The following is a 25026-nucleotide window of genomic DNA, read 5'->3' as shown; positions in this document are numbered from 1 at the left end:
AATAAAAACAAAATAAAAACGTGAGCTTCCCTGTCTCCCTCCTTTGGCTCTGGGCCCACCTAGCCTATAAAACAAGGCAGAAGCCAGCCTGTGATTGCTGGGAATGGGCCTTAAGAACCAGTCTCTACCAGCCAGGTGTTGGTGGCACACACCTTTAATCCCAGCACTCAGGAGACAGAGGCAGGCAGTTCTCTGTGAGTTCACGCCAATCTGATCTACAGAGTGAGTTCCAGGACAGCCAGGGCTGAGAAACCCTGTCTCAAAAAACAACAACAAAACAAAACAAAAAAGAACCACTCTCCACTTTCTATCTTCGAGGACACTCATTCTATTATTTTTTGGTTTCTTTTATTTTATGTGCACTGGTATTCTGCCTGTATGTATGTCTGGGAGGGTATGAGGTCTCCTGGAACTGGAGTTACAGGCAGCTGTGAGCTGCCATGTGGGTGCTGGGAACTAAAACCTGGGTCATCTGGAAGAACAGTCTTAACACTGAGGCATCTCTCCAGCCCAAGGACATTCACTCTTCACAAATCGTCACCAAACTGTGAGGAAATGCAAACAGTCCCTGCAGAGGGCCACTAAATAGGAACCAAAGGGAGCCATTTTACCACTAGGTCCTCCAAGTCCTGGTGAAGGCAGACAAGCTGCCACACGTAGCCCTGCCCAAGCTGCAGGAGGCAACACATGCACCATGTTCTAGTATGCTAGCAAAGACAGCAGGTTTCTACAGAGACTCTCTTAATTCAGCTGGGTGTGGTGTTCACAGCTCTGATCTCAGCACTCAGGAGGCAGAGGCAGGCAGACCTCTATGAGTTCGAGCCCAGCCTGATCTAACAGTGCCAGCTAGAGCTACACAGTGAAAGGAGCATAGGACAGGGGACAGGACAGGACACGTCAGCAGCTCCAACAGCAAGGGTGTTAGCACTGAGAAAGAGTCCCCACCCTCCCATGCAAGTCACTCAAACCATGCATGTCACTCACACTGCCACAAGGAGAAAGGAAAGGCTGCTCAGCCTTCCTGCTGAGACATTAGGGAGAAACTTGCTCTCCAGGCTACAGAATCTTAATGGCTCTCGCCCAGTAACTATAAGCAGGGTCAGCAGTAGTGTGGGTGTGGCCCAGGTCTGTGCCCACCTACCTCCAGCCTCTCCGGTGCAGGCTCATTCTGCAGGGTCCTCAGTGCTCGGGCAGTGGCATCGTGTTTCACAGCTTGTCTTGTCTTTCCTTTCCCGTTAAACTGCTGTCCTCCCACAGAAAGCTCAACTTGGTAGAGTAACGGTGGAACTGGAAATGGGTAAAAGTACCTACAAATACAGGGTGGGGCTTGAGTCTCAGACTGTTAAGTCACCTATGCCTTCTTCACCAAATCCCACATTTCCTGTACTACGGTTATAAGGACTCAGGCATTACGCTGGCCTGCCCGTCACCTGGAAGAATGCGCTCAGGCAGTACTCTGGTCAGCCCAGGGTTCCACGAGTACCAGTCTGCAGGCAGGGGTAAAGGACCCCTTTAAAAGTCAGACCCCTGCCCACTTATGCACATTTTGCTTTCTCTTTTGCGTTCTCTCTCTCCCTCCCTTTTTCTCCCCCCTTCTTGCTTTGGTTGGCCACCAGCTATCCCCCCCTCCTCCCCCATCTCTCTCCCCCTCTCTCCTCTTCTGTTCCCGGTGTCTCTGTCTCTTCCCTTCTCCCTCACTCCCCTTTCTAAATAAACTCCTCGTTTAAGCTCTGTCTGCCCGGTGTGTTATTCCCTCCCGCCTGGGTCACCCTCACCTGCGGCTGTGCAACCTGCTATGCTCTCCCACATGGTCCTTTACTGGACCCTCACCCCGACCACCCCTCCCCCCCTTCTCCAGCCTTTTATTCTTATAACTGTAGCAAAAGAACAACGGTCTCATCACTGTGTTTGCAGCTACAAACACCTGCTCAGCATGAACAAGCACAGAGTCACACTGACATCAAGTTCACAGCTGACAAGTGTGTGCATCTGACTCTCCAGGCCAGGCTGTGCTGCCAGGGTCCAGGATGGGCTGGGCGCTAGCTCAGGAAAACTTAGCTCACTTTACTTTCAAGCCTTCAATTTGCACTTGCGTGTTTCTAAACGTGACCTTTTTTTAGAAAGGACCCTCATCCCTGACATCTCAGCAGCACCAAGTCCAAGAGTCTGCTTCCTTCCACTTCAAAGTCCGTACTTTTGAGGCTTTGCCCTTCCCCACTCCTGACAGCCTCTCACAAAGGCTGCTCTGCAGCAATCCTCCTGCCTCCAACTCCGGAGTGCTGGGATTACAGGCACTCTGCAACCACACTAGGTTCTGGCACTTCTCCATGTTAATAAGTCTTATTAGTCTACCAAGTGCAAAAGTAGAAAAGAGCATCAGAAAGCCTCCCATGCTCACAAACATGCACTGCAGGGTCCCCGGAAGCAAAGGGAACAATGTGGCCAGACGTGGGTGAGTGCAGCTGCTCCCAAGGAACCTGCTCAGGCCTTCGCAAAGGAGTAACTTAAACAGAGGTTGCCAAGACAGCACCAAAGACACACCTTAACCCAGGTGATGAGCCTCAGTCAGACCTAATCATGATTCATGTCACAATTTACAGACATAGCTTTAGCGATCTCCACCCCAAGCACATACCTGGGGGGATAGGCACCTCCACGCATGCCGTAGCTGTAGGTGGACTGCATCCGGGAGTGGGGGTCCACAGGCTTATACATTGGTTTTCTTTCCAGTTTCACACAAAGTGCATTGAGCTCAGTGGTATACTTTCTGCAACACAAAAATCACACTAAGAACAGTTTCAGTCCCTGGACATTAAAAAAGCATGTACTGCAAACAGCCAAGTACACTAGCTACCCCTGTATGTTCATCAGGAAACCCAACTTCACACAGTGTACAGAACCACAGGAAAAACCTGGGAAGGGTGGGGCAAGTAGATTGTCTGGAGAAGGCAGATAAAGACCAGAGCACATCCAGATATGTGTGCCTTGATATTAGCGTGGCTGCACTACGGTCACAGATGACAGGAAATCCCATTTTGTTTTCATGTACATCAAGAGGGAGCTTTTACCTCAAAATCATCGACATGAGAAAATACAGACTAAGGCTAGAGACAGGGTTCAGCACTAAGCCGCCAATCACAAGACCAGTTCAGATCCCGGCACTGATGTTAAGAAGCCTGGGCTCCATGCACACCTGTGACCCCAGCTCTGACAGGATTGCTGGCTTCCAACCTAGCTGAGAACATGAGCTGGGGTTTTAGGGATAGGTCCCATCTCTAAGAAATAGGCAGAAAGTGACATGAGAATTGCCTGTTGCTATCTTCTGAACTCCACACATAGCACACAATCCACACACATATGCACATACTCTCTCACAGAAATAAACAAGACATATACTACTAGCCTTTCAATTTGCTCGCCTAGGTCACTCAATTCATGAATTTTCACAAACCATTAAAACAGCTGAAAAGATTACTGTCATTGCACACGTCACATTTTTAAAAATGACACTGTTGAGTGGGAGTGGACCAGACAGATGGCTCAGCCATCAGCACTAGCTGCCCTTCCAGGACCCAGGTTTAATTCTTTGCATCCACAAGAGGTCTCACAACTCTAACTCCAGTCCCAAAGGATCTAACACCCTCTGCTGGCCTCTGGAAGCACCAGACAACAGTGGTATGCAGGTAAACACCAATATATATATAAATCAATTAATTAAAAGTAGGAAAACGTCCCTTTTAGACTTTGGAGATGACACAGTAGGTTAAGGAACTTGTTGTCCAGCCTGAAACTCTAAATATATAGTAGATGAAAAGCAATGCTAGCAAGTGATGGGAGATGTCATTCTGTAAATATGTTTCTCTTATTGGTTAAAGCACTGTTGGCAAACAGGAAAGCAAGATAGGCGGGACTAGGCCACAAGGAGAATTCTGGGAGATGTAGTAGTAGATTCAAGACGTAGAGACTTTAGGGCGGAACTCCAGACCCTCTCTCTGGTAAGATAAGACCGAGTGGAAACACTTAGGTTAAAAGAAATGGGTTAATATTTAAGACAGAGCTAGCCAATAAGAAATGCTAGTAACAGGCCAACAGAATTATATCAAATACAGCCTCTCTGTGTGTTATTTGGGACTGATGCAGCTGTGAGACTGAGCTGGCAGGAAAACTGCTCATAACAAGCAAGTTGTCCCCTACTTCCACAAAGCACTGTTATACAAATACCCACACACATACACAATAAACAAATCTTTAAAACAAGGCCAAGTGATAAGGACTTATAATCTCAGCACTAGGAAGGCTAAGGCATGATTGTAAATTTGATACCTACCTAAGCTGCCTATCTCAAAAACAAACCAACACAATAAACACAGAACAACACTAGCAAGCTTGAATAATGTCCATGAAACCCTACATTTAGGGGCAAGAGAGATGGTGTACAGTGGTTAAAAGCACTGGCTGCTCTTCCAGAGGACCCAGGCCTAATTCCTAGCACCACATGGTGGCGCACAACTACCTGTAACTCCAGTTTCAGGGGATCTAAGATCCTTTCCTGGCCTCCAAAAGCACCAAGCACAGAGACGTACATTCAGGCAAAATAGTGATACACATAAAAATAAATAATCTTTTAAAAAAAGAAGCTGGGTGGTGGCGCACACCTTTAATCCCAGCACTCGGGAGGCAGAGGCAGGAGGATCTCTGTGAGTTCGAGGCCAGCCTGGTCTAAAGAGCAAATTCTAGGACTAGCTCCATACCTTCTGAGAAATCCTGTCTCAGAGGGGGGAAAAAAAAAAAGTATCATTGCACTTGCACAATCAGAAGGTCAAATGAGTCACTATTCTTCCTCATTAACAAAATTCTCTCTCTCTCTCTGTGTGTGTGTGTGTGTGTGTGTGTGTGTGTGTGTGTGAGAGAGAGAGAGAGAGAGAGAGAGAGAGAGAGAGAGAGAGAGAGAGAGAATTGCAGTTTAAGAAAACCTCAACTATTGGGTGATGAGTTCCAGGTCTACAAAACAAGAAACTCTCAATCACTTTGAGTAGCTGTGACCCACAGAATCTATCTAGAGTAGAGAAAGACCACCACAGAGAAATCAAAGGCAAAAAGAAAGGTTCACCTGAGATGGTCACAATTCACTACTAACTGTCAAGGACTGGGGACTGTATCTAGACCCCACCAGCCACAGCTCCAGCAAGGGCCTCCCAAATACATCCCTAGGTTCCTAATTTGCTTTGGGCCCTTGTTTGCAGCACTATGACCTACTAGCTTGTATTCAGGCAGTATTTTCTCACTGTTGTTAATCATCAGGAGACATAGAAACAACACTGTTGACTGACAGATTATAAACAATACTGACATACTGACTTGACATGATTCTACTAAAAACCTACGCTCTCAACAGGTACACAGCCTTACCCAGGTAAAAGGAATTTTCATTATGTTTTTCCTCAATCTTAAAAACTGTATGGGGACAGTATCTCCCCATGACTCCTCTGCAGACCACCGAGTCAGGGACTGCAGACTGGGATGGTGAGGAGAAATCTGTCACTCACCATGTAGGACCTAAGCTTAGGAAGCCATCACGCAGCATCAAGACACACTTTTGAAAGGAGACTGTCTTGGCCCTGATAAACTGCCAGATCCCTCCCTTCTTGTGCTTTGAGGAAATCCCTTTCTTACCCACTGTGGCAGCAGCTGTGTCCTAAGCACAAAAGTGCCTCCCTGCAGAGCTCAGGTGAGCGGCCTGCTGCTGATGGTTGCCCCACTTGGACCTTGGGCACCGTTAACAGGTATGGATTTAAAAGACTGCTAATCACTGTAGAAAGGTATTTCTTCACTTTTCCTTGTTTTGAGACAATCTCACTATATTGTTCAGGCACCAACACAAAGAGACACTTCAAATATAATTATGTTTGTTTATAAATACTTTTTATTTTATGTGTATGGGTGTTTTGTTTTGTTTTGTTTGTTTTTACAGGGTTTCTTTGTATTGCTGTGGAGTCCGTCCTGGAACCCGTTCTGTAGACCAGGCTGGTCTCGAACTTACTGAGATCCACATGCCTCTACCTCCCGAGTGCTGGGATTAAAGGCATGCACCACCAACACCCGGCTGTGTATGTGTGTTTTGCATCCATTCATACCACATGTGTGCCTGATGTCCAAGGAGACCAAAGAATGTGGAGGATCCCCTAACTGGAGTTACAAACAGTAGAGAGCTGCCATATAGTGCTGGGAACTGAGCCCATGTCCCCTGGAAGAACAGTGACTCTCTTAACTACTGAGCCATCACTCTAGCTCCCAATTAGACTTTTATAAGATACCAAATAGATTGAAAAGACTAAACTCGGTGACAATTCAAATTAACATCTGCTGGCGTTATGCTGTTAATCCCAGCACTCAAGAGACGGGGATAAGCAGATCTTTGTGAGTTTGAGTCCAGTCTAGTCTACAAAGCTAGTTCCAGGACAGTTAAGGTTATCTGTTACACAGAGAAACCCTGTCTTGAATAACAAAAACAAAACCCATAAAACAAAACAAAAATATATAACAACTGTTTCACATAATATTGTCTTTTATTCTCCAAGGTTGAAAAAGATAACTGAAAAGGCCCACTCTTCCTTAGACACAAAAGTCCACCACGTTCCATCAGCCCCTCACCCAGATTGCTGACAAGTAGCCTCACTGACTTCCCAACTCCTCTACTTCCCCAAACAAGCAGGAAAGAGCCTGAGGAAGGCTGCAGACAGCAGGAGATCCCAGAGCCTCCAACTCATGGGAAATCAATCATAGCACTTGGGGATTGTCTATCCACTCCAAATCCTACAAAATTTCTTATGACTTGAAGTTTTAAAAGCCAAATACTCCAAAGAAAGTAGGTCCTTTCCCCAAGGGTAAAAGTAGAGGCAATTCTCAGTGAGCCAGGTATAGTGTTGCACATTAGGGAGGCAGAGGCAGACAGGTCAGGGAGTTCAAGACCAGCCTGGTACAGGACAGGACAGTCAGGGCTACACAGAGAAAATTTGCCTCAATAAACCAAAAGAAATAAAAGTAAAAGCAATTCCCTAAGATTTGCAGTTGTACCCTTATTCTTAACAACAGTTTGAAAATGTATATTTTGAATCACACAGTCCCATGTTCAGCAGTACAGAAACCAGAAAGTCTTCTCTGTACAAGCCATCAGGGAAGGATGAACAGTAGTCACTTACCCCAGAGCTAGGCCTTGCTCAGGCAGAAACTTGACTCAGGCTGAACCCTGCTGACAGCTGATTCATTCACAAGGCAAATTTGAATTTTTCCCCTTGGAACTGAAAAGCAACCAAATTCATGGACATCAACAGCAGTTATGACTTCTAGTCTCCCAGGGATGGAAACATGCCAGGAGTGTTTGCTTAGAGAAGACACAACCAGAATCATGCCTGAACCATCTGGAATAGGGGTTAGGGATGTCATTTACTGAAACAGTGAGTTCCAGGACAGCCAAAACTGTTACACAGAGAAACCCTGTCTTGACAAGGCAACAATGTTTTTTAAAGGACAGATTTTTTTTTTCTTTTTTTTTGAGACAGGATTTCTCTGTGTAGTTTTGGAGCTTGTCCATGCTCTATAGACCAAGCTGGCCTCTAATTCATAGAGATCCACCTGCCTCTGCCTCCCAAATGCTGGGATTAAAGCAACTGTGCTGGAGGATGTGATGCAAGACTGAGGGCAGGTCTAACTAACCGCAGGTGTGGAGAGCAGGCAGCTAGCAGAAAGACTGAGTGAAGACACTCATCCTTGTTCAGTGTCTGACTCCCAGAGAGAGCAGCAAATGCAATCTGAATTTGTACTCAACCAAAATTTGTACTCTCACCAAAATTAACAACTTGGAGACGTACAGTGTTCAGTAAAGCTAAGTCAGTATTACCAAAGTTCTACATGACAGTAGCCAGGGAAAGACAATAAAAAGCTAAATTATAGAGGGGGAAAGTAATTGCTGAAATCCAGTTAACCCTGGCATTACCTCAGTTACAAGAACAACCCAGGCAGCATGTAGCTATGCTGATCGCTGACAAGTCTGCACTCCTCCACATGCTGCCTTGCCCTGGCTTGCATTTCCTGCAGTGATTTAAGAGGATTTACCATTCCCATGCAGTATGTAGTCATTTTGCAAGGAGAGTCAGCGCTGTGTAGTGCTTAGTAATTAGAGGACATGGTAAAGGCCTCTGGTCTCAAACCTGTGAGAAGCTGAAAACAACCTGGGTAGTGACACTAGCAGGCCACTATGAACTGCTGTCAAGGGCAGCAGCTTAATGGACAGAAACCTTTCCCTTCATTTGTTGCTGGTTTTCTTTATTGGCATAAAAGATGGATCTGTTTGAGTAAAAGGTTTACTAGAAGGTTCATCTAATTACAGACTCTAAGGCAGGAAACGACTGCACCAACCTTGAAGCTCACAATCCTGGAGTGACTTGAATAGACCCAGAGCTCCCTGTGACCACTGCAGGTGTGAGTGAAGAGACTGCAGGGTGGCAAAGCACTCACTAGTCTCCTATTTAGTTTTTAAGTTAGAAGGAACTACAGAGCCAAATTTCTTCACAAGTCAAAAGTGGGAGGGAGTGGGAGGGTGGGCTGAACTGTGGCTCGGCAGATAAGAGCACTGATTGCTCTTGCTTAGGACCCAGGTTCTATTCCCAGCACCCACATGGTGGCTCACCACCACTATAATTCCAGTTCCAGGAAACCTAACATCTCCTTCTGGTCTCCACAGGCACCAGGCACAAAATGGGTTGCACAGACATCAATCTATATAGGCAAAATATTGATGGTGTACACCTTTAATCCCAGCACTTGGGAGGCAGAGGCAGGTAGATAGATCTCCATGAGTTTGAGGCCAGCCTGGTCTACAGAGTGAATTCCAGGATAGCCAAGACTGTTTCACGGAGAAACCCTACCTCGAAAAACCAACCAAGCAAGCAAACAAACAAATAATTTGAGAGTAAAGAAATCCTATACACACTTATGGTCATTTTTCAAAAAGCAGAAGAAGTTTTAAGGGAGCTAAAAGTATTTTAAATAAAAAAGCATCAATGAAGACTAGAAATTTTATTTTCTAGTGTTTTATGGAAACAGGCAACCAGGCAGGCCTCCAGCACATACCAGCTAGTTAAACTAGCTGTTCCCTGGCAGAATAACCCCACAATGACTTTTACCGCCAGGCCTTTCCCACCAATAAGACAGAGCAAGCAAACCCCCAAAGAAGTGCTTGAATGACCTCACTTGTCCCAGTCCCCAGTGTGGCATTGCACCACCTTGTTTACTTTGGGAGTGGAACAAAAAACAGACGGCATTCATCCAAGATGCAGAACTGTTCTGAGCAGACAAGCTGCCAGTGTGGACACACAAGCCAGAGGTCACAGGCAAAAAATAATAAAACAAAGCCCATCCCAGCAGGACCAATCCAACCTGTAGTAGAACTTAAGGCTGCATGAATGCCTAAAATTAGAAAGGGTGGGCCCAAAGGAATCCTTTTTGGCTCCTACTATATAAAGCAGGCCCACTGACATTTCCAAACCCCGTCATAAATACGGGAGGGTTTTAGAAGCTCAGAACAAAACAGGCTTTCAATGAGACTGCCCCCTAAATGCTAGTTTCAAATACACCTCAAAGAGATGGCGAGCAGTGGTGGTGCATGCTTTTAATCCCAGCACTTGGGAAGCAGAGACAGGCGGATCTCTCTGAATTCGAGGCCAGCCTGGTCTATAGAGTTGAGTGTCAGGATAGGTTCCAAAACCTATGTCGTCAAAAAAAAAAAAAAAAAAAAAAAAAAAAAAAAAGAGCTAACAACTGGTTGAAATAAGTAAATAAGTAGCTAAAAACGAGACTGGCTCAGTGAGCAGTGTTTGCTATGAAACATGAGGACCTGAATTTGATTCCCAGCTCTCACAAAAAGACAAGAACAGTGACAGAACACAGCCTATCATCCCAGTGCTAGGGAGGTAAAGGCAGGAGGAACCCTGAGGTTTGCAGGCCAGATGGTCTAGCCAAATGAGCAACTTTCAGATTCAAAAAAAGAGAGCCTGCCTCAATGAATGAGTGAGTACAAGAGGAAGACAAGTGTCACGCTCGGGCCTGGCCACCACTGCTCCTCCATGACACATGGGAGAGAGGGCAGTTAAAACATAATGTACAATACTTGATAAGCTTTAAAGTCCCATGTAAGTCGCACTAAAATTCACCAGGCAGAAGGCTGGGGGTGGAGGGGAGTGACGATGCACTTGCTGAGCACAGAGAGGACTCTAGAGCCAGTCAGAAAGATAAAAAATTAAAATAATAAAAGACACCAAGCATACTCATTTGTCAGGCACTCTTTAATTACTAGCCTTGGGCAGCATGTTTAAGCCTAAAGAGAGAGACTAGGAGACACTGGTTGTCAAGAGAAAACAATTCTGTTCCTCCAGGCAATGGTTGGCTATTTTTGGTTGTTACAACTGATCAATGCAAAAGGACCTTATATATCTAGAGGGCAGAGGAAGGGGGGGGGGGTATGTACCGTGTAGTCAGTCACTCAGAGAACAAAGTTCTCCACTGTGTCAAGTTCAAGGGAGTCCTGGGAACCATGGAATTCCAACTGCTATGTCTTCCAATCTCCATTGTTGCAACTGAAACCCTCCACAGAAACAGACTCCCTTTAAACCTGCCCTTCAGGGTTGTTTCCTACCAGGTACGTGAGGGCCTCACGAAAGATCAAATTGTCACTCAGAGAAAGCTTTGAACACCGGTAACCTCAGGCCTCATGAACACCTCCACTCTCCTGCATCGTCTTGTATTCCTTTCAGGCACCTCAGCACAGAGGAAAGGTATGAAGGAGCTTAAGCATTCTTTCTAAAGATCTGCTCCTGTGCTGACACAAAGCATCATAAAAGCTGCCAGACGTGGTGGCGCTCACACCTTTAATCTGAGCACTGGGGCGGCAGATACAAGTGCATCTCTGTTCAAGGCCAGCCTGGTCTAAATATGATGGACTTCTAGGCCAGACAGAGCTACAGAGAGAATCTGTCTCAAACAAACAAACAAAAAGTCTCATACAGTCTGATTGAGGAAAATGACATACATCCATACTCTCAGCACTTAGCTGAAATAAGAAAACACATTTGAGCATCCATACTCTCAGCACTTAGCTGAAATAAGAAAACACATTTGAGGACAACCTGGACTACACAGTGAGGTCTTACCTAAAAATAAATAAAATTATACACACACACATACATAAAAAAACAGACACACACACCTTGATTGACAAATATCATTTACAAGTGTAAGCATTTTCTGGATGTGGAGAAACAGGAGCATGTAAACCTCACAAAAACCTTTTTTTTTTTTTTTTTTAATTGCACATGATGTGCTACACAAAGTGGCTAGGTATAAATGTGTTCCTTGCTTAACAGTAAATCCAGAACCACCTTTTGACACTGAGCACACAGGAACCATTTAATACATAAGGAACAGGTCAGAAGAGGCTGCCAGAATTATCTGCAATAGCTATCAGTCTTGCCAACTTTCAAATACACTTTTCGACTTGGTTTGGGTTTTTTTTGTTTTTTGGGGTTTTTTTTGTTTTTTGGTTTTTTTTGTTTTTGTTTTTGTTTTTTTGTTTTGTTTTGTTTTGTTTTGTTTTTTGAAACAAGGACTCACTACCTAGTCCAGGCTGGCTTCATGGCGATCATCCTGCCTTTACCTCTCCAGTGCTGAGAATCACGGGCACCAAGCTCAATTAAAAAAATTGGTGGTGGTGGTGGTGGTGTGTGCGCGTGCACCTGAGTGCACGTGCACTCGCACATGTGGACATTTGCACCTGAGTGTGGGTGATTATTAAGGCCAAAGACGGCATCAGATCCCGTGAAGAAAAGCAGGGGGTGAACGAACAACCTGGGGATGATTGGAAGTAAAGTCAGGTCTTCTGGAAGCATAGGAAGAACTCACAAGATTTCTCAAGTGTAACCTTGGCTGTCCTGGAACTGGCTTAGTAAACAAAGCTGGTCTCGAACTCACAGAAAATTGCCTGCCTCTGCCTCTAGGATTAAAGGTAAGCACCAACACCATCCAACAGGAAGAACTCTTAACCACTAAACCATCATTCCCGCATAAGACCCTAATCTGAGACTTTTTTTTTCCTAATTGCAATTCAGTTGTTTCCTGAGAGTAAAACTCACCTCCCTTCCCAGGAAACAATCCACAAACTCCAGTATCATCTAAACACTGGTAGCAAGGAAAACCATGAGCACAGATGCATGTCAGTCATTAGTATCCTACACAATCATTTTCAAAAGAATTGCTTTGAGATCAATGTCAAGCCAGTGTTCCACCACAGTCCTAGATCCATAAATAGTTGCATAAGAAAAAAATATAACCAACTATAAAACATTCCACTATTAGCCAGCTGCTGGTGGCACACACCTTTAATCAGGAGACAGAGACAGGTGGATTTCTGAGTTCCAGGCCAGCCTGGTTTACACAAGTGTCAGGAGAGGCTACAAAGCTACAGAGAAACCCTGTCTTGAAAATTTAAAAAAGAAATTCCACTATTACCTGATACTCAAGAGAAACAAAGGCAGGATAGGACAGTTAGCTTAAAAAGTCCCACTCTCACTCACTTTAACAACAAAACTATCTACAACTGATGCCTGAAAACGCATGACTACTCAGGATCTTTCAACACAGTTCAAGCCTTGAATATGGTCCCTTATCACATCTGCCAGAGTCAAGTAGGCATGGGAGGATTGTTCTGCACAAAAGGGTAACTGCTACAAACAAAAAAAATCTTCCTAGGGTCTAGAGCTGTGGTTCTCTACCTCTAGGAAGATTGGGACCCTTTAATACAGTACAGTTCCTCATGCTGTGATGAGCCCCCAACCACAAAATTATTTTCATTGCTACTTTATAACTGTAATTTTGCTACTGGTATGAATCATAAGGTTAATATTTGTGTTTTCGGATGGTCTTAGGCTACCTCTGTGAAAGGGTCATTGGACCTCCCCCAAAGAGGGGGAGAGCCACTGGGCTAGAGAGATGGCTCAGTAGTTTAGATCACTTGTTGCTCTTACAGAGGACCTGTTAGACCTTTAGTATCCACTTGGTGTCTCACAACCACCCATAGCTCTTTTAAAGAGATCAAGCATCATCTTCTGGCCTCCATAAACACCAAGCAAGCAAGCAATGCATGCATATGCAACCAGGCCAATTCATAGATATAAAATAAATACATCTAAGTAAAAACACACTTCCTAAATGAAAACCCATCATTAACTGTTCCTCCCAGAAAGTTTTACACCACACAAAAGTTAAAAAATTTTAATTCCAAGGCCAAACATCACCAGTGGTACACATCTTTAATCCAGTACTCAGGAGGCAGATGCAGAAGGATCTCTTTGAGTTCTAGGACTACCAAGACTACACAGAGACCCTGTCTTTAAAAAAAGAAAAGAAAGAAAGAGTTTAATCCCACCAACTTTCCCATTCATAAATTTCATTTTCTTTTCTATCCCAAAAACTTAACCAGGCTCTTATTTTCCTCTTCCCTACAAGTTTTTACAAATAAATTCAACAGTCCTGGAAGGTGCTATGCAAGCTGTCAAGAAAGGGAAGAAATCAATTATTCTATCCAGCTGTGAAGTCTAAGAACTACAATAATCAGCATGGCAAGCTATTCCTGAAGGTGTAACAGAAGCATTCATACCTTGGAGGTAACCAAGTTTAATTGGACTTAAGACTTTGAAACAGAGAGATCATGCCTGGTCCTGGAAACTTAGCTACCTACCCAGCACTAACAGGGTTCATGGATCTTGGAAGGGAACTTAACACTGCCACTTACTAGACCAGCATAATTCCTAACTGCATTCCAACTACTTATCTCTGGTGCTGGAGAGATGGCTCAGCAGTTAAAAGCACTGGCTGCTCTTCCAGAGGCTCTGAGTTCAATACCCAGCAACCATCACATGGTGGCTCACAACCATCTGTAATGAGATCTGGTGCCCTTTTCTGGCCTGCAGACATACATACAGGCAGAACACTGTATATATAATAATAAATAAATCTTTAAAAAAAAAAGTATCATCCTCATACATACAGTAAGTGTAGTAACAATCCTCACCAAAGAAACTTCTGAAAAACAGACCATAAAAGAAAATCACAATTGGTGAAAGTGCAGAAAACAACTAGTCACGGGTATCCAGCCCAGCTGACGAATGAATCTACAACATAACTCCTGCACCTAATGCTCAGGGAACATCACAGTGGAGGGGAATGTAAAGATTTTTAAAAGCACGTTATATTTAATAAAATGAATTCACAGCAGGCATGGTGATCACACCTTTAATCTCAGCATCTGGGAGGCAGACTGTGAGTTAGTTCTAGGCCAGCCTTGTCTACACAGTGAGATCCTGCCTCAAAAGGAGTGGGAGGGAGACGCAATGTGAATTAGAGGGCAGAAACAACAGCTCTCAGAAGGAGAGCAGGGCAGGGTTAGGATGGGGCATACAGACAAGTACAACGGAATACATATGTACGAAAAGTGGCACAGCGAAACCCAGTAGTTTGTGCACTGATTTTTCTTTTTCCTTTTTAAAGGGAGGGGAAAGTAGCAATATCAGCTAGCACTCCTTACCTTGCGATTCTGTGTTTTCTACAGTTTTGGCTCATTTCAGTCTACCGTTATGTCAGCTTCATAAACAAAAGAAAATTGCTATTTACTGATAATTCCACAAGTCAAATTAATTAAAAGTTTGCTGCTTTCCTCCACCTCTATCTTTACAGCCCAAGTTCTACCTCTAAATAGTAAATTATGAACAATTCTAGTCTGGAAATACAAAATGTTCTCAAGAGGTTCCAGTCACGGGGCTACAGAGCTAAGAACTTAGATCTTGGGGCTGCAGAGATGGCTCAGAGATTAAGAGCACTGGCTGCACTTCCAGAGGTCCTGAGTTTTGATTCCCAGCAACCACAGAGTGGCTCACAACCATCTATAACGAGATCTGGTGCCCTCTTCTGGTATGCAGGCATGCATGCCAGCAGAACATTGTATACATAATAAATAAATGAATCTTTAAAAAAAAAAAAAATCTTAGATCTTTCCTAGATTATGTGTGAGAAGCCATCATTTTGCTTTCAATTTACTAAGCAGAAAACATCCTGGAAATAGCACACTTTCGTCCCTGTAGAGCAGCACTAGCTGAGTGTGGTGGCATGTCCTTGCACTGCGCTCAGCTTCTTGTAGATACTAAGCCAGAGATGACTGGAATATGAATTCAGGCTCAAATACTACGACCTCATTGCCTTCTCTGTCACAATAGACAAAACTGATTTACATCTGCTTTGTTTTAAAAGTTCTTAGTTTTATCTAAAGATTTCAATCAAGTATTTTAAAGCAATGAATACATACATATTTTCAAAAGGGATGGATGGAGCTCAAAGTAACTAAATTTCATCCAGAAGTAGTGAATGCCTGTAATTCCATCATTCAGGAATGTAGAGATGAGGACCACTGATTAACAGCCAGTCTGAACTACACAGCAAGTGCAATATATGCTTATTTATTTGCTTTTTGAAGACAAAGTCTCACTAGGTAGACCAGGCTGGCCATGAACCCACAGAGATTCGTCTGCTTCTGATTCCCAAGAATGAGATTAAAGGCATGCACCACCATACCCAGCTCTTTTTGGAGAGGTGGAGTCTTCTTATGTATCTCAAGCTGTCTTCAAACTCATAGCAATCCTCCTGCCTTAATGCTAAGTAAGATAGGCCATCACATCCAGTCACAGCAGTATTTACTTTTAACACTACCTGGTTACTGAAAGAGACACATGGCAACAGAAAAGTTCTCTTGGCTGTGCACTACTGGCCTAGGGTGAGGGCTAAAGACAGGCAACAAGGCTAAAAAGGAAGAGAGGCCTATGCTATAACCTTTCTTGAAGAACAGCAGCTATCTCCCAAACTATAAACTGTCACTGGACTTTATTAAAAGTGATACTGGTTACACAGTAAGTTAAGACAGCCAGGACCCAGTCTCAAAATAAATAGATAAATAAATACAAAAAATAAAAAATACATTCTTTTTGAATTATAATATTTTTTATTTGAAAAAAGCATTAGCTAAGACTCCAATTATATTTTTTTTGGTTTTTTGAGACAGGGTTTTCTCTGTGTAACTTTGGAGCCTGTCCCGTCCTGACTCCAATTAACTTCTGACACTTTTTTTTTGTTTTTTTGTTTGTTTGTTTGTTTGTTTTAATTTGTGGTGGTACTGAGGAATGAATTCCAATTAATTTTTTGGGGGGGTCACCAATACCAGTGAATTCCCCAGGGTCAGTATCTGCCACTCTCTTTTCCACCTGTCCCTAAGAGCCTGGCTACTTGAGTAGTTTAGTGTTCCACATAAGCTGCTTTTTGAACCACTTCTACTTCCTCTGAATTTCTCCTCTCGTCTCCCCTTCTGATCATTACTCCCTTGTGGGGTCCTAAGAGGCTGACCAGTGACACCCACCGCCTTTGTCCTCATGCTGCCCCTGAGGTGGTGTGTGCTGGGTGACTTTCTGTAGGCTACTGTGAAATCAGATGCAATGAGTGTGGCTCATCCTACAGAAGGGTGTTCTGTTCTGGGATGAAGTGGATAATACTGCTTAGGTTATTAATTACTTCCCTCAGGAACAGGCCTGTCTCAGATCTTGCCTAATTTTTCTATGTCATTTTTTAAGGGGTATAGCTACACAGTTCTCGTGGAGCATGGAACAATCTCATATTTGGTTATGTGGTCAAAGCTGGCCTTGAACTCCTGATGTTTCTGTCTCCACCTTTCAGGTGCTAGGATTACAGGCTTAGGGATTACTTGGCCTGAAATCTATGCTTTCCATAAGCAAAGTAAAATTAACTGAAGCATAAATTTTATTTATGCTTTGTTTTTGTTTTTTTCCAGACAGGGTTTCTCTGTTGCTTCGGAGCCTGTCCTGGTACTTGCTCTGAAGACCAGGCTGGCCTTGAACTCACAGAGATCAGCCTCCCTCTATACACAAGTCTTTTTAACTTTTTTTTTTTTTTTAATGTGTATTTGAGGTCAGATCCCAAGGAATTAAGAGTTACAGACAGTTGTGAGCTGCCATGTGGGTGCCGGGAAGTGACTCTGGGTCCTCTGGAAAAGCAGCCAGTGCTCCTGATCACTGGGCCAGCTCCCCAGCTCATGTACAGTCTTTTTAAGGTGGCTTTTTTCTTAATTTACTTGTATGACTTATGATGAATGCAAGGCAACACTAATGTGGCACCGCTATTAACAGCTAACTCACCCAGGAATCACTTGACAAACGAGTGGGCTAGTCGTATGAAACTGGTAGTGGGAACTCCATTTTATATGTGACAAGACTGAAGACTACACATGTGACATGCCTGGTGTACTACACTGTCACTGGGCCAAAAGGCCCCCAAAAAAACATGTATTACCTAAACATTTTCATTCAAACTGGCCTGAAGCTCTAATGAACAAAACCCATCCTAGGGAGAAAAGCAATGTAAATACAGAGAAGCACACCGCTCTGTGGCAAAGAATGTCTGGGCTAAAGAGATGACACACCATCAGGAGCCAGGCTCATGAACAAAAACAAGAGCCTTAGCCTTAGAGCCAGGCCAGTCAGTGCTGCCCAGGGACCTGAGTCCAAGGGCTTTCCTATCCTCAGCTCTGATCCTTACACTGGAGGTGACAGAAATCTTACATCAAGTCTACAGTCATCCCAGATCTCTTCTGATTGCCAAAGCTAAGTGGGGTCAGCCCGTTAGTACTTGGCAGGGAGGAATCCAACATAAAGGATCTACTTCAACCCTTGGTCTAAAAGAGTTCATGACAGGCAGCTTTTATTCCTTACATAAATGTGACCTCTTGGATTCTTTTCTTCATCAAATAACCCTACTCTGTAATTCTTTTTTATTTATTTAGGGGAGGAGTGGTAAAACAAGAGTCTGTCTCTGTATCCCTGGCTGTCCACCAAGCTGGCCTGGAACTCACAAGAGATCTTCCTACCTCTGTCTCTGCCTCCCAAGTGCTGGGATAAATGTGTGCCACCATGCCTGGCAGAAGACTAAGTTTTAGTGAGAAGCAAATGCCTCCCACCTTTGCTTTCAGAGTGCACTCTTATTAAGCAAAGGACATGTAACACCAAGGTTTTCTTTTTCTCTTACAAGGTGACATCAGTTTTAAACCAACTGTCATAAATAAATAGGTGGATGGATGGATAAATAAATAAATAAATAATTAGACCTATCACTAGTGTATGAATGAAAATATTAAAAAATAGCCAGCAGAGATGGCTCAGCGGTTAAGAGCACTGGTTGCTCTTCTAGAGGTCTCAAGTTCAATACCCAGCAACCACATGGTGGCTCACAACCATCTGAAATGAGATCTGGTGCCCTCTTTTGGTATAAAGTCATACATACAGATAGAGCACTCATATATTCATTAAATAAATAAATAAATAAATAAATAAATAAATAAATAAATAAAATAGCCAGTTGGTGGTGGTGAATGCCTTTTATCCCAGAAGTTGGGAGGCAGGAGCAGGTGGATCTCTGTGAGCTCGAGGCTATCCTGGTCTACAGGGTGAGTGCCAGGACAGGCTCCAAAACTGCAGAGAAACCATCTGTGTGTGTGTGTGTGTGTGTGTGTGTGTAATAACACAAAGTACTGGCAGTAATTTCATTAACTCCCTTGAAAACAGTTCAGTGTGGATTTTAGTTCAGAGCACTGAGCTGCCAGCATGACATACAGCCAAGGCATCATCTGGACCCTCTGACAAGCCCCCACGGAGCTACTTCTAACCCTACCATTTTCTCTGTATGTAAGAGCAAAAGATTTAGTCAACATTATCCTGATGCAAAAGTTCAAAAAACAATTAGCTTTAAAAGCAGAGATTTTTCAGTCAAACCCTAACTGGAAGTAAAAATCAACAAAGCTCTTTAAAAAAAAAAAAAAAAAAAAAAAAAAAAAAGATTTGGACTGGGCATGGTTGTACATGCCTTTTAATCAGGAGGCAGAGGCAGGTGGATGCCTATATGAGTTAGATCCAGGACAACCACGGCTACAAAGCAAGACCCTATCTCAAAAAGAAAAAAAACTTAAAAATAAGTAAAATAAAATCAATCTTAACAGCTGGAGACATAGATTAGCTGTAGGGCATTCGGCTATTTTAAGCAAGGTCCTAGGCCCACCCTCAGCACAGCAAAACAAGTAACAAACCCTAGCAAAACATCACGTGAAGCAGCATTTCCTGTGGTGCTGTGGCAACTGTAAAATGCATCAAAATCTAGATTAATGACTGCCAGACAAGCATGTTAGTGCAGTTTGGGTCAGTGATAATGGTAGAGTAGGTGGTACTTACAGGGCCAGGACTAACATTTCAGAAACTTTGGCATGTGCTGGAAACTTTGTAATGAAATGTTGGGAGGAAGTAACCATAGCAACTCACAGGTCTTCTCATGTTCAGTCCTTCAGCTTGCAATTTCTATATTTTGCAGCATAAACACTACAGCTTTGATTCTAGTAAGGAGTTTTTGCTTTTGTGTTAAAAAAAAAAAAGAAAGAAAAGAAAAACCATGGGAAAATTACACACACATTATCCATCACAAGTCTGCTGTGAAACAAGTCATGAAAATCCTTAAGTCTCTAAGACTCCAGGCTAAGAGAATGCTTTGCAAGCAACTCCAAAAGCTGTCAACTGAAGGGAGCAGCATATCTCTTAAGATGACCCAGTATGGAGGTCACAGTACCCCATCTGGGATTAACCAGTGAGGAGAGCAGTCAGACTGCATGCAGCGTACACAAATTGTACACAAAAAGAAGAAAACAAATTAAAATTCTATGTTTCCCAAAACCCCACAGCTGGAAAACTGAGCACGTCAACTCTGAAAACACCTTGTTCCCCCAAGTCTGAGTAAAGAGCCTCCAAGAGAGGTGCTCACACTAGGTTCCTGCTGTCTGACCTGCCATGATTACAGCAGGTTTACACTAGTTCATGCTTAAACTTAAAATAACTTGTATATAAATGAGTTTTCTTTCTTTCTTTCTTTTTTTTTTTTTTTTTTTTTTTTTTTTTTTTTTGTTGTTGTTTTTATTTTTTGTTTTTCCAGACAGGGTTTCTCTGTAGCTTTGGAGCCTGTCCTGGAACTAGCTCTCCTAGACCAGGCTGGTCTCTAACTCACAGAGATCAGACTGCCTCTGCCTCCCAAGCACTGGGATTAAAGGTGTGTGCCACCACAGTCCAGCTGTTTATTCCTTAGACATGGAATTCTGGGATTAAGAACAGGCTTCTAAATTAATGTAAAGAGGCAGCCACTCCTCACCACCCAGGCTGTAACAACTGAGACAGCAGGAGCTCTGGCACTGTTCTGATACAGACCTGTAGCACAGAAATGCCAAAGCTACAGAGAAGATTGAGTAATAACAGCAAACACAACGTGCTGGTCAACCTCATCTGAAAGAGATCTTTGCTTTAGACAAGGGAGATACCAACAATCCCTAACCTGGGGTTGCACACTGTTCAGCTAAGGATCTAAACACTCAACCAATGTGCTGTTTGTAAACACTGCAGGGGCCCTTCAGACAGCAATTCAACAACACGTCTTGGGAGTTTTGAAGTACTAGAGAGGAAACCTGGAGCTCTGTGCATGCTAGGCAAGTATCCCACCACTGATCTATAGCCCCATAGCCCTTTTCTTTGTACTTTTGAGACAGGGTCTCTGCCTGCATTAGTCTCCTGAGTGCTGGGGTCAATGGCTTTCGTCACCGCTCCATTTTCCAATTAGCCATTAATAGTTCGGGAACAACTGACTCAGTTCATAAGGAGAAAGACTGAAACCTGGGCTCTTCCTTAAGAAGGGGAATCCACTAACTCTGCAGCTGTTTTCCTGCTTCGTATTAATCACAGGTCAACAAAGAAGCCAGACCAAAAAGAAAAAGAAAAGAACTGTCAGTCAACCTGAGATAATCTGGATAAAGTCAAAATGACTAAGATTATGATAGGTTTAGGGTTTGTTTCAAAACAAGCTAGTTTAGAGTCAGGTGGTGACGGCACATGCCTTTAATCCCAGCAGAGGCAGGCAGAGTTCAAGTCCAGCCTGGTCTACCAATCTAGTTCCAGGACAGACTCCAAAGCTACAGAGAAACTCTGTCTCAAAAAACAAACAAACAAAAAAATCCAAAAAATAAGCTAGCTTAAAGGGAGTTCAAGAAACAATACTGACCTTAGCTAGGAGTTAATAATTGCCAAAGCTGGGCAACCAATACACAGTGCCCTCTACAGTATTTAACTTTCATACTTAAAAATAACTTCAGAAGCCAGGCATGACAGCTCACACCTGTAATCTCTGCACCTCAGTAAGACAGGACTGATAGAGGAGTTTCAAGGTCAGCCTAAACTAGAGATACTATCAAAAACAAAAAGCAAAGCAAAACAAAACAAAACAAAACAAAAAAAACACTAAAAGAATTAACTTCAGGTTCTCCACCACAGCATTAAAATACAACTTCCCTGAAATAATTTTCGATGTGCCAAATATACTTGGTGATGCTCACAGAATCGTTTGTTTGGGGGCTGTTAAAAAGCCATTATACTCAACAATTTATGACAGAAAGTATTTCCTGTCTGTTACAAATTTTAGGAAGATAGTAAAAACAATAATGCTTTGCATTATTGAGATGAGTGTGATATAAACATTATCCACTTATTAAGCAAATACTGACCAAAACAATTTGGTGATCACGGGCTGAAATTTGGGTAGGTGGGGGGAAGCATCCTGCTCAGAGACTGTCTCAGAAAATAAAGTAGAGAGTCATCAAGGAAGAGCAAGACAGGTTGACCTCTGACCTCCACAGGCATACAAGGACATGCACATGTGTACAGGCCCACACAAACAAAAGGACACACACACAAATGCTAAGGCACAGAAGAGTCCGTCGTTGGGCAGAGCTAACACACTATATTATTCTTGTGAATCTGAGTTTGTGTGTCTTTAAGGAAGGGGACATCTATGTCACTAAGCACAGACTTAAAAGACACAAACCAATACACTTTGAGTCAGCTCAGCTTGTGAAGCACTTGCAGCCTGATCACCTTTGAATTCCAAAAGTAGTCTTTCCACTTCCCCAACAGCTGCTGCTGGTGTAACACTCAAAAATAAAAACAAATGAACTTAATCTTAAGAGAGAGAGAAAGGCTGAGTCAGAATAGAAAGGGAGCTCTTCTAAAAGCTCACTAGAATGGCCGAGACTTTTTAGCTTTTACTTCAACAAGTAGCGATGTAATTTATATTTGATAAGCACGGATGCCTAAAAGACTAGTTTAAATCTCTTCTAACATCATCTCAAGAAGTACAGCTACAAGCAGATGAAGTGTGACCTTAAAAAAGGCCCCCACATCACGACGGGCAAAACAAAATAAAGTTTCCACACCAGCAATATTGCCACGGGAGGAGGAGAGGCGGTCAGGGTTTCGGGTAATTGCTAACCAGGACCCCGGAGTGAAAGAAAAATTCAGCCGAAGATTGCAGCAGACGTGGACCGGCAAAGCAGAGTTTCACATCTTTGCATACTCGACCTCCAGAGCCCGACACATAGGAGGGGAGCTTGTGCCAGAAACTTTCCCAGAAAAAGGAATGACAATAAGGTTCTGGATGGTGGCAGGGAAACATGGGACAGGTTGCTGAGCCCGAGGGAGCCGGGGTGAAGTCCCCGCAGCGGGTTCTACAGAAAGGATGGCTGTGTCTTTGCACTCATACTTTGCCTGCTACAGTGTCCCCATTAAGCGCGCGCCCCTTTCTGATGCTAAGCAAACACAATGCCCAGGGCTGGGAGTGGGCACGCGGGTTCCTTTGCCTCGGAAGAAACCCGAATGGGAAGGTAGGTCAACTTCTGTCCAGTCTTCACCCTAAATTATACCTTCATATCACGCTAATAAATTATGCAAACCGTTTATTGGGACATGATGTGGGTCTGGCACGCTGATAAGCACTTTACACGCCCCCATTTCATTGCACCTTCACAGTCCGAAGAGGCAGGATTGGGACAGGATTAGTCTTCTACCTCCCTCCCTTCCCCTCACAACAGAGACACAAAGAGTATGAAGTGACTTGCGAAGGGGCAGAGCCGGGAATTGGCACCTCGTCCCACGGCTCGGCAGTGGCCGCGGCACTGTGCAGAGCGCCGAGACCTGGGGGGCTCCCGACCGGCCCAGCCCCTGCCCGCGCCCCCGCCTAACTCGGGCACCGAGCCCACGAGCGGCGCGGAGGGCCCGCCTCCTCCGGGAAGGCCCCGCGGGCGGAGACGGGCCTGGGCCGCAGGTCGCGCGCCCGCGAGGCCTAGACCACCCGCCGCCCACCTCCCGCTGCCGCCGCGCCTACGAGGGCCCTACCGAGGCCCGGGCCCGGCCGCCTCACCTGCCTGCTTCCCCGGAGCTCGTCCACGGGTCGGCGGTCCCGGGCGGCGGCGAGGAGGGGAAGGAGCAAGGAAAGAAGGCGAGGAAGAAGGGACCGGGGAGGGAAGAGGCGGTGTGGCCGCGGAGGAGGCGGGCGCCGCCGGGCCGGGGAACAGAAGAAGGGGGGGAGACGACACAGACGCGACGACCGCCAGCGCAAACGCTGAAGAGCGGCTCCGGCGCCCGCAGCCCGGCAGGAAGTGACGGGGGAGGGGCCGCGCCCGCCCCCGGCCCCCGCCCGCCTCCATGCCGGCCCCACCCCCATCGCGGATGGGACCACAAGTCCCGGCGGGCGCCGCAGCCTGCCTGCGCCCTCTAAACACGCTAGGGCGTCAGGGGCCGGGCATGATTCCGTTGTGTCGGAGCATGCTGGGAGTTGTAGTTTCCCAGGAGCTCAAACTGGGCCCGGAAAGCAGGCCTATCGTCCTTTCTTTCTAGGCTTTATGTTTGCTGCTGCGCAGTCACTCCTCTAAGTCAGCGTTTGTTAACCTGCTGCTATGTGCTAGCTAGGTCAGAAGCTGAAAAAACGGCGACAATGCACAAGTCTTTGCCCTCATGACGTTTACATTCTAGTGTGAAGTCTGAGCCTGAAACAAACAGGCAAAAGTGTTTAGAGTATGGCTCTGTGGACAAGAGGCTGGTTTGTTTGATGGGGTCCCGGGGATTGAACTATAAACTTCTACCACCAAGCTCCATCTCCCACTCATCCTGTAGTTTTTTAGTTGACATCTTGGGTCTTGTTGTTTTAATTTTTTTTTTTTAAGTGTGTATGCATATGTGTGTTTAGGTCACTTGAAGTATGTGCTACATAAGGGGAGCAAGATTGAAAAGCACTTCTGAGTTCAGATAAACCATTCCCAAACTGACTGGAAAATTGTTACACTGGTCTACCTCTAAATGTTAGAGGGTCAGTAGCAAGAAGATACCATAGAAAAAAGCACGCTTAGAAAGCAGTGGAAGCCCCGATGGGAGGCAGAGGCAGACGAGTCTCTGTGATTACGAGGCCAGCCCAAACCCTGTCGAAAAACCAAAAAAAAAAAAAAAAAAAAAAAAAAAAAAAAAAAAAGAAAGAAAGAAAGAAAAAGAAAGAGAGAGAGAGAGAAGAAAACAATGGAAAGCAGAACATCGTACCTTGCACCTCAAATTCCAGCACTTGGGAGGCTAGGCAGGATAAGTATGAGTTCAAGGCCAGCCTGGTATACAAAGTAAGTTTAAAGACAGCCAGAGAAGAGACTATTGCCAGATGGTGGTGGCATGCACCTTTAATGACAGCACTTAGGAGGCAGAGGCATGTGGAACTCTGTTAATTGACTACCAGCTGGTCTACAAAAAGAGTTCCAGGACAGCCAGCACTTACACAGAGAAACCCTGTCACAGGGAAACAAAACAAAACAAAAAGACTGAGCATGATGGACACACATATACACACCTTTAATCAAAGCACTCTGGAGATGGATCTCTGTGAGTTCAATGCCAGCCTGGTCTACAAAGCTACATAGAGAAATCCTGTCTCAAACAACAAAAACAAAAATAAATAAGAATTTAAAACGACATC

General features: G+C 44.4%; 1 protein-coding gene across 1 annotated transcript in view; it reads right to left on the bottom strand.

Moving 5' to 3' along the window:
- The window catches only part of Stau1 (staufen double-stranded RNA binding protein 1), a 35351-nt gene extending 11617 nt beyond the window's left edge, over positions 1–23734 (bottom strand). The window contains 6 exon segments of the mRNA XM_051186057.1: positions 1142–1307; positions 2636–2767; positions 3364–3370; positions 23434–23531; positions 23533–23606; positions 23609–23734. Of these exon segments, the coding sequence (XP_051042014.1) occupies positions 1142–1307; positions 2636–2767; positions 3364–3370; positions 23434–23531; positions 23533–23606; positions 23609–23719 (588 nt within the window). The 5' untranslated portion in view covers positions 23720–23734.
- Positions 23735–25026: the final 1292 nt, after the last annotated feature.

Source organism: Phodopus roborovskii, unplaced genomic scaffold (assembly GCF_943737965.1).
Source record: "Phodopus roborovskii unplaced genomic scaffold, PHOROB, whole genome shotgun sequence".
Lineage (NCBI taxonomy): Eukaryota > Metazoa > Chordata > Mammalia > Rodentia > Cricetidae > Phodopus > Phodopus roborovskii.
The sequence above is the reverse complement of the archived record's forward strand: the minus strand, read 5'-3'. Positions and strand labels throughout refer to the sequence as shown.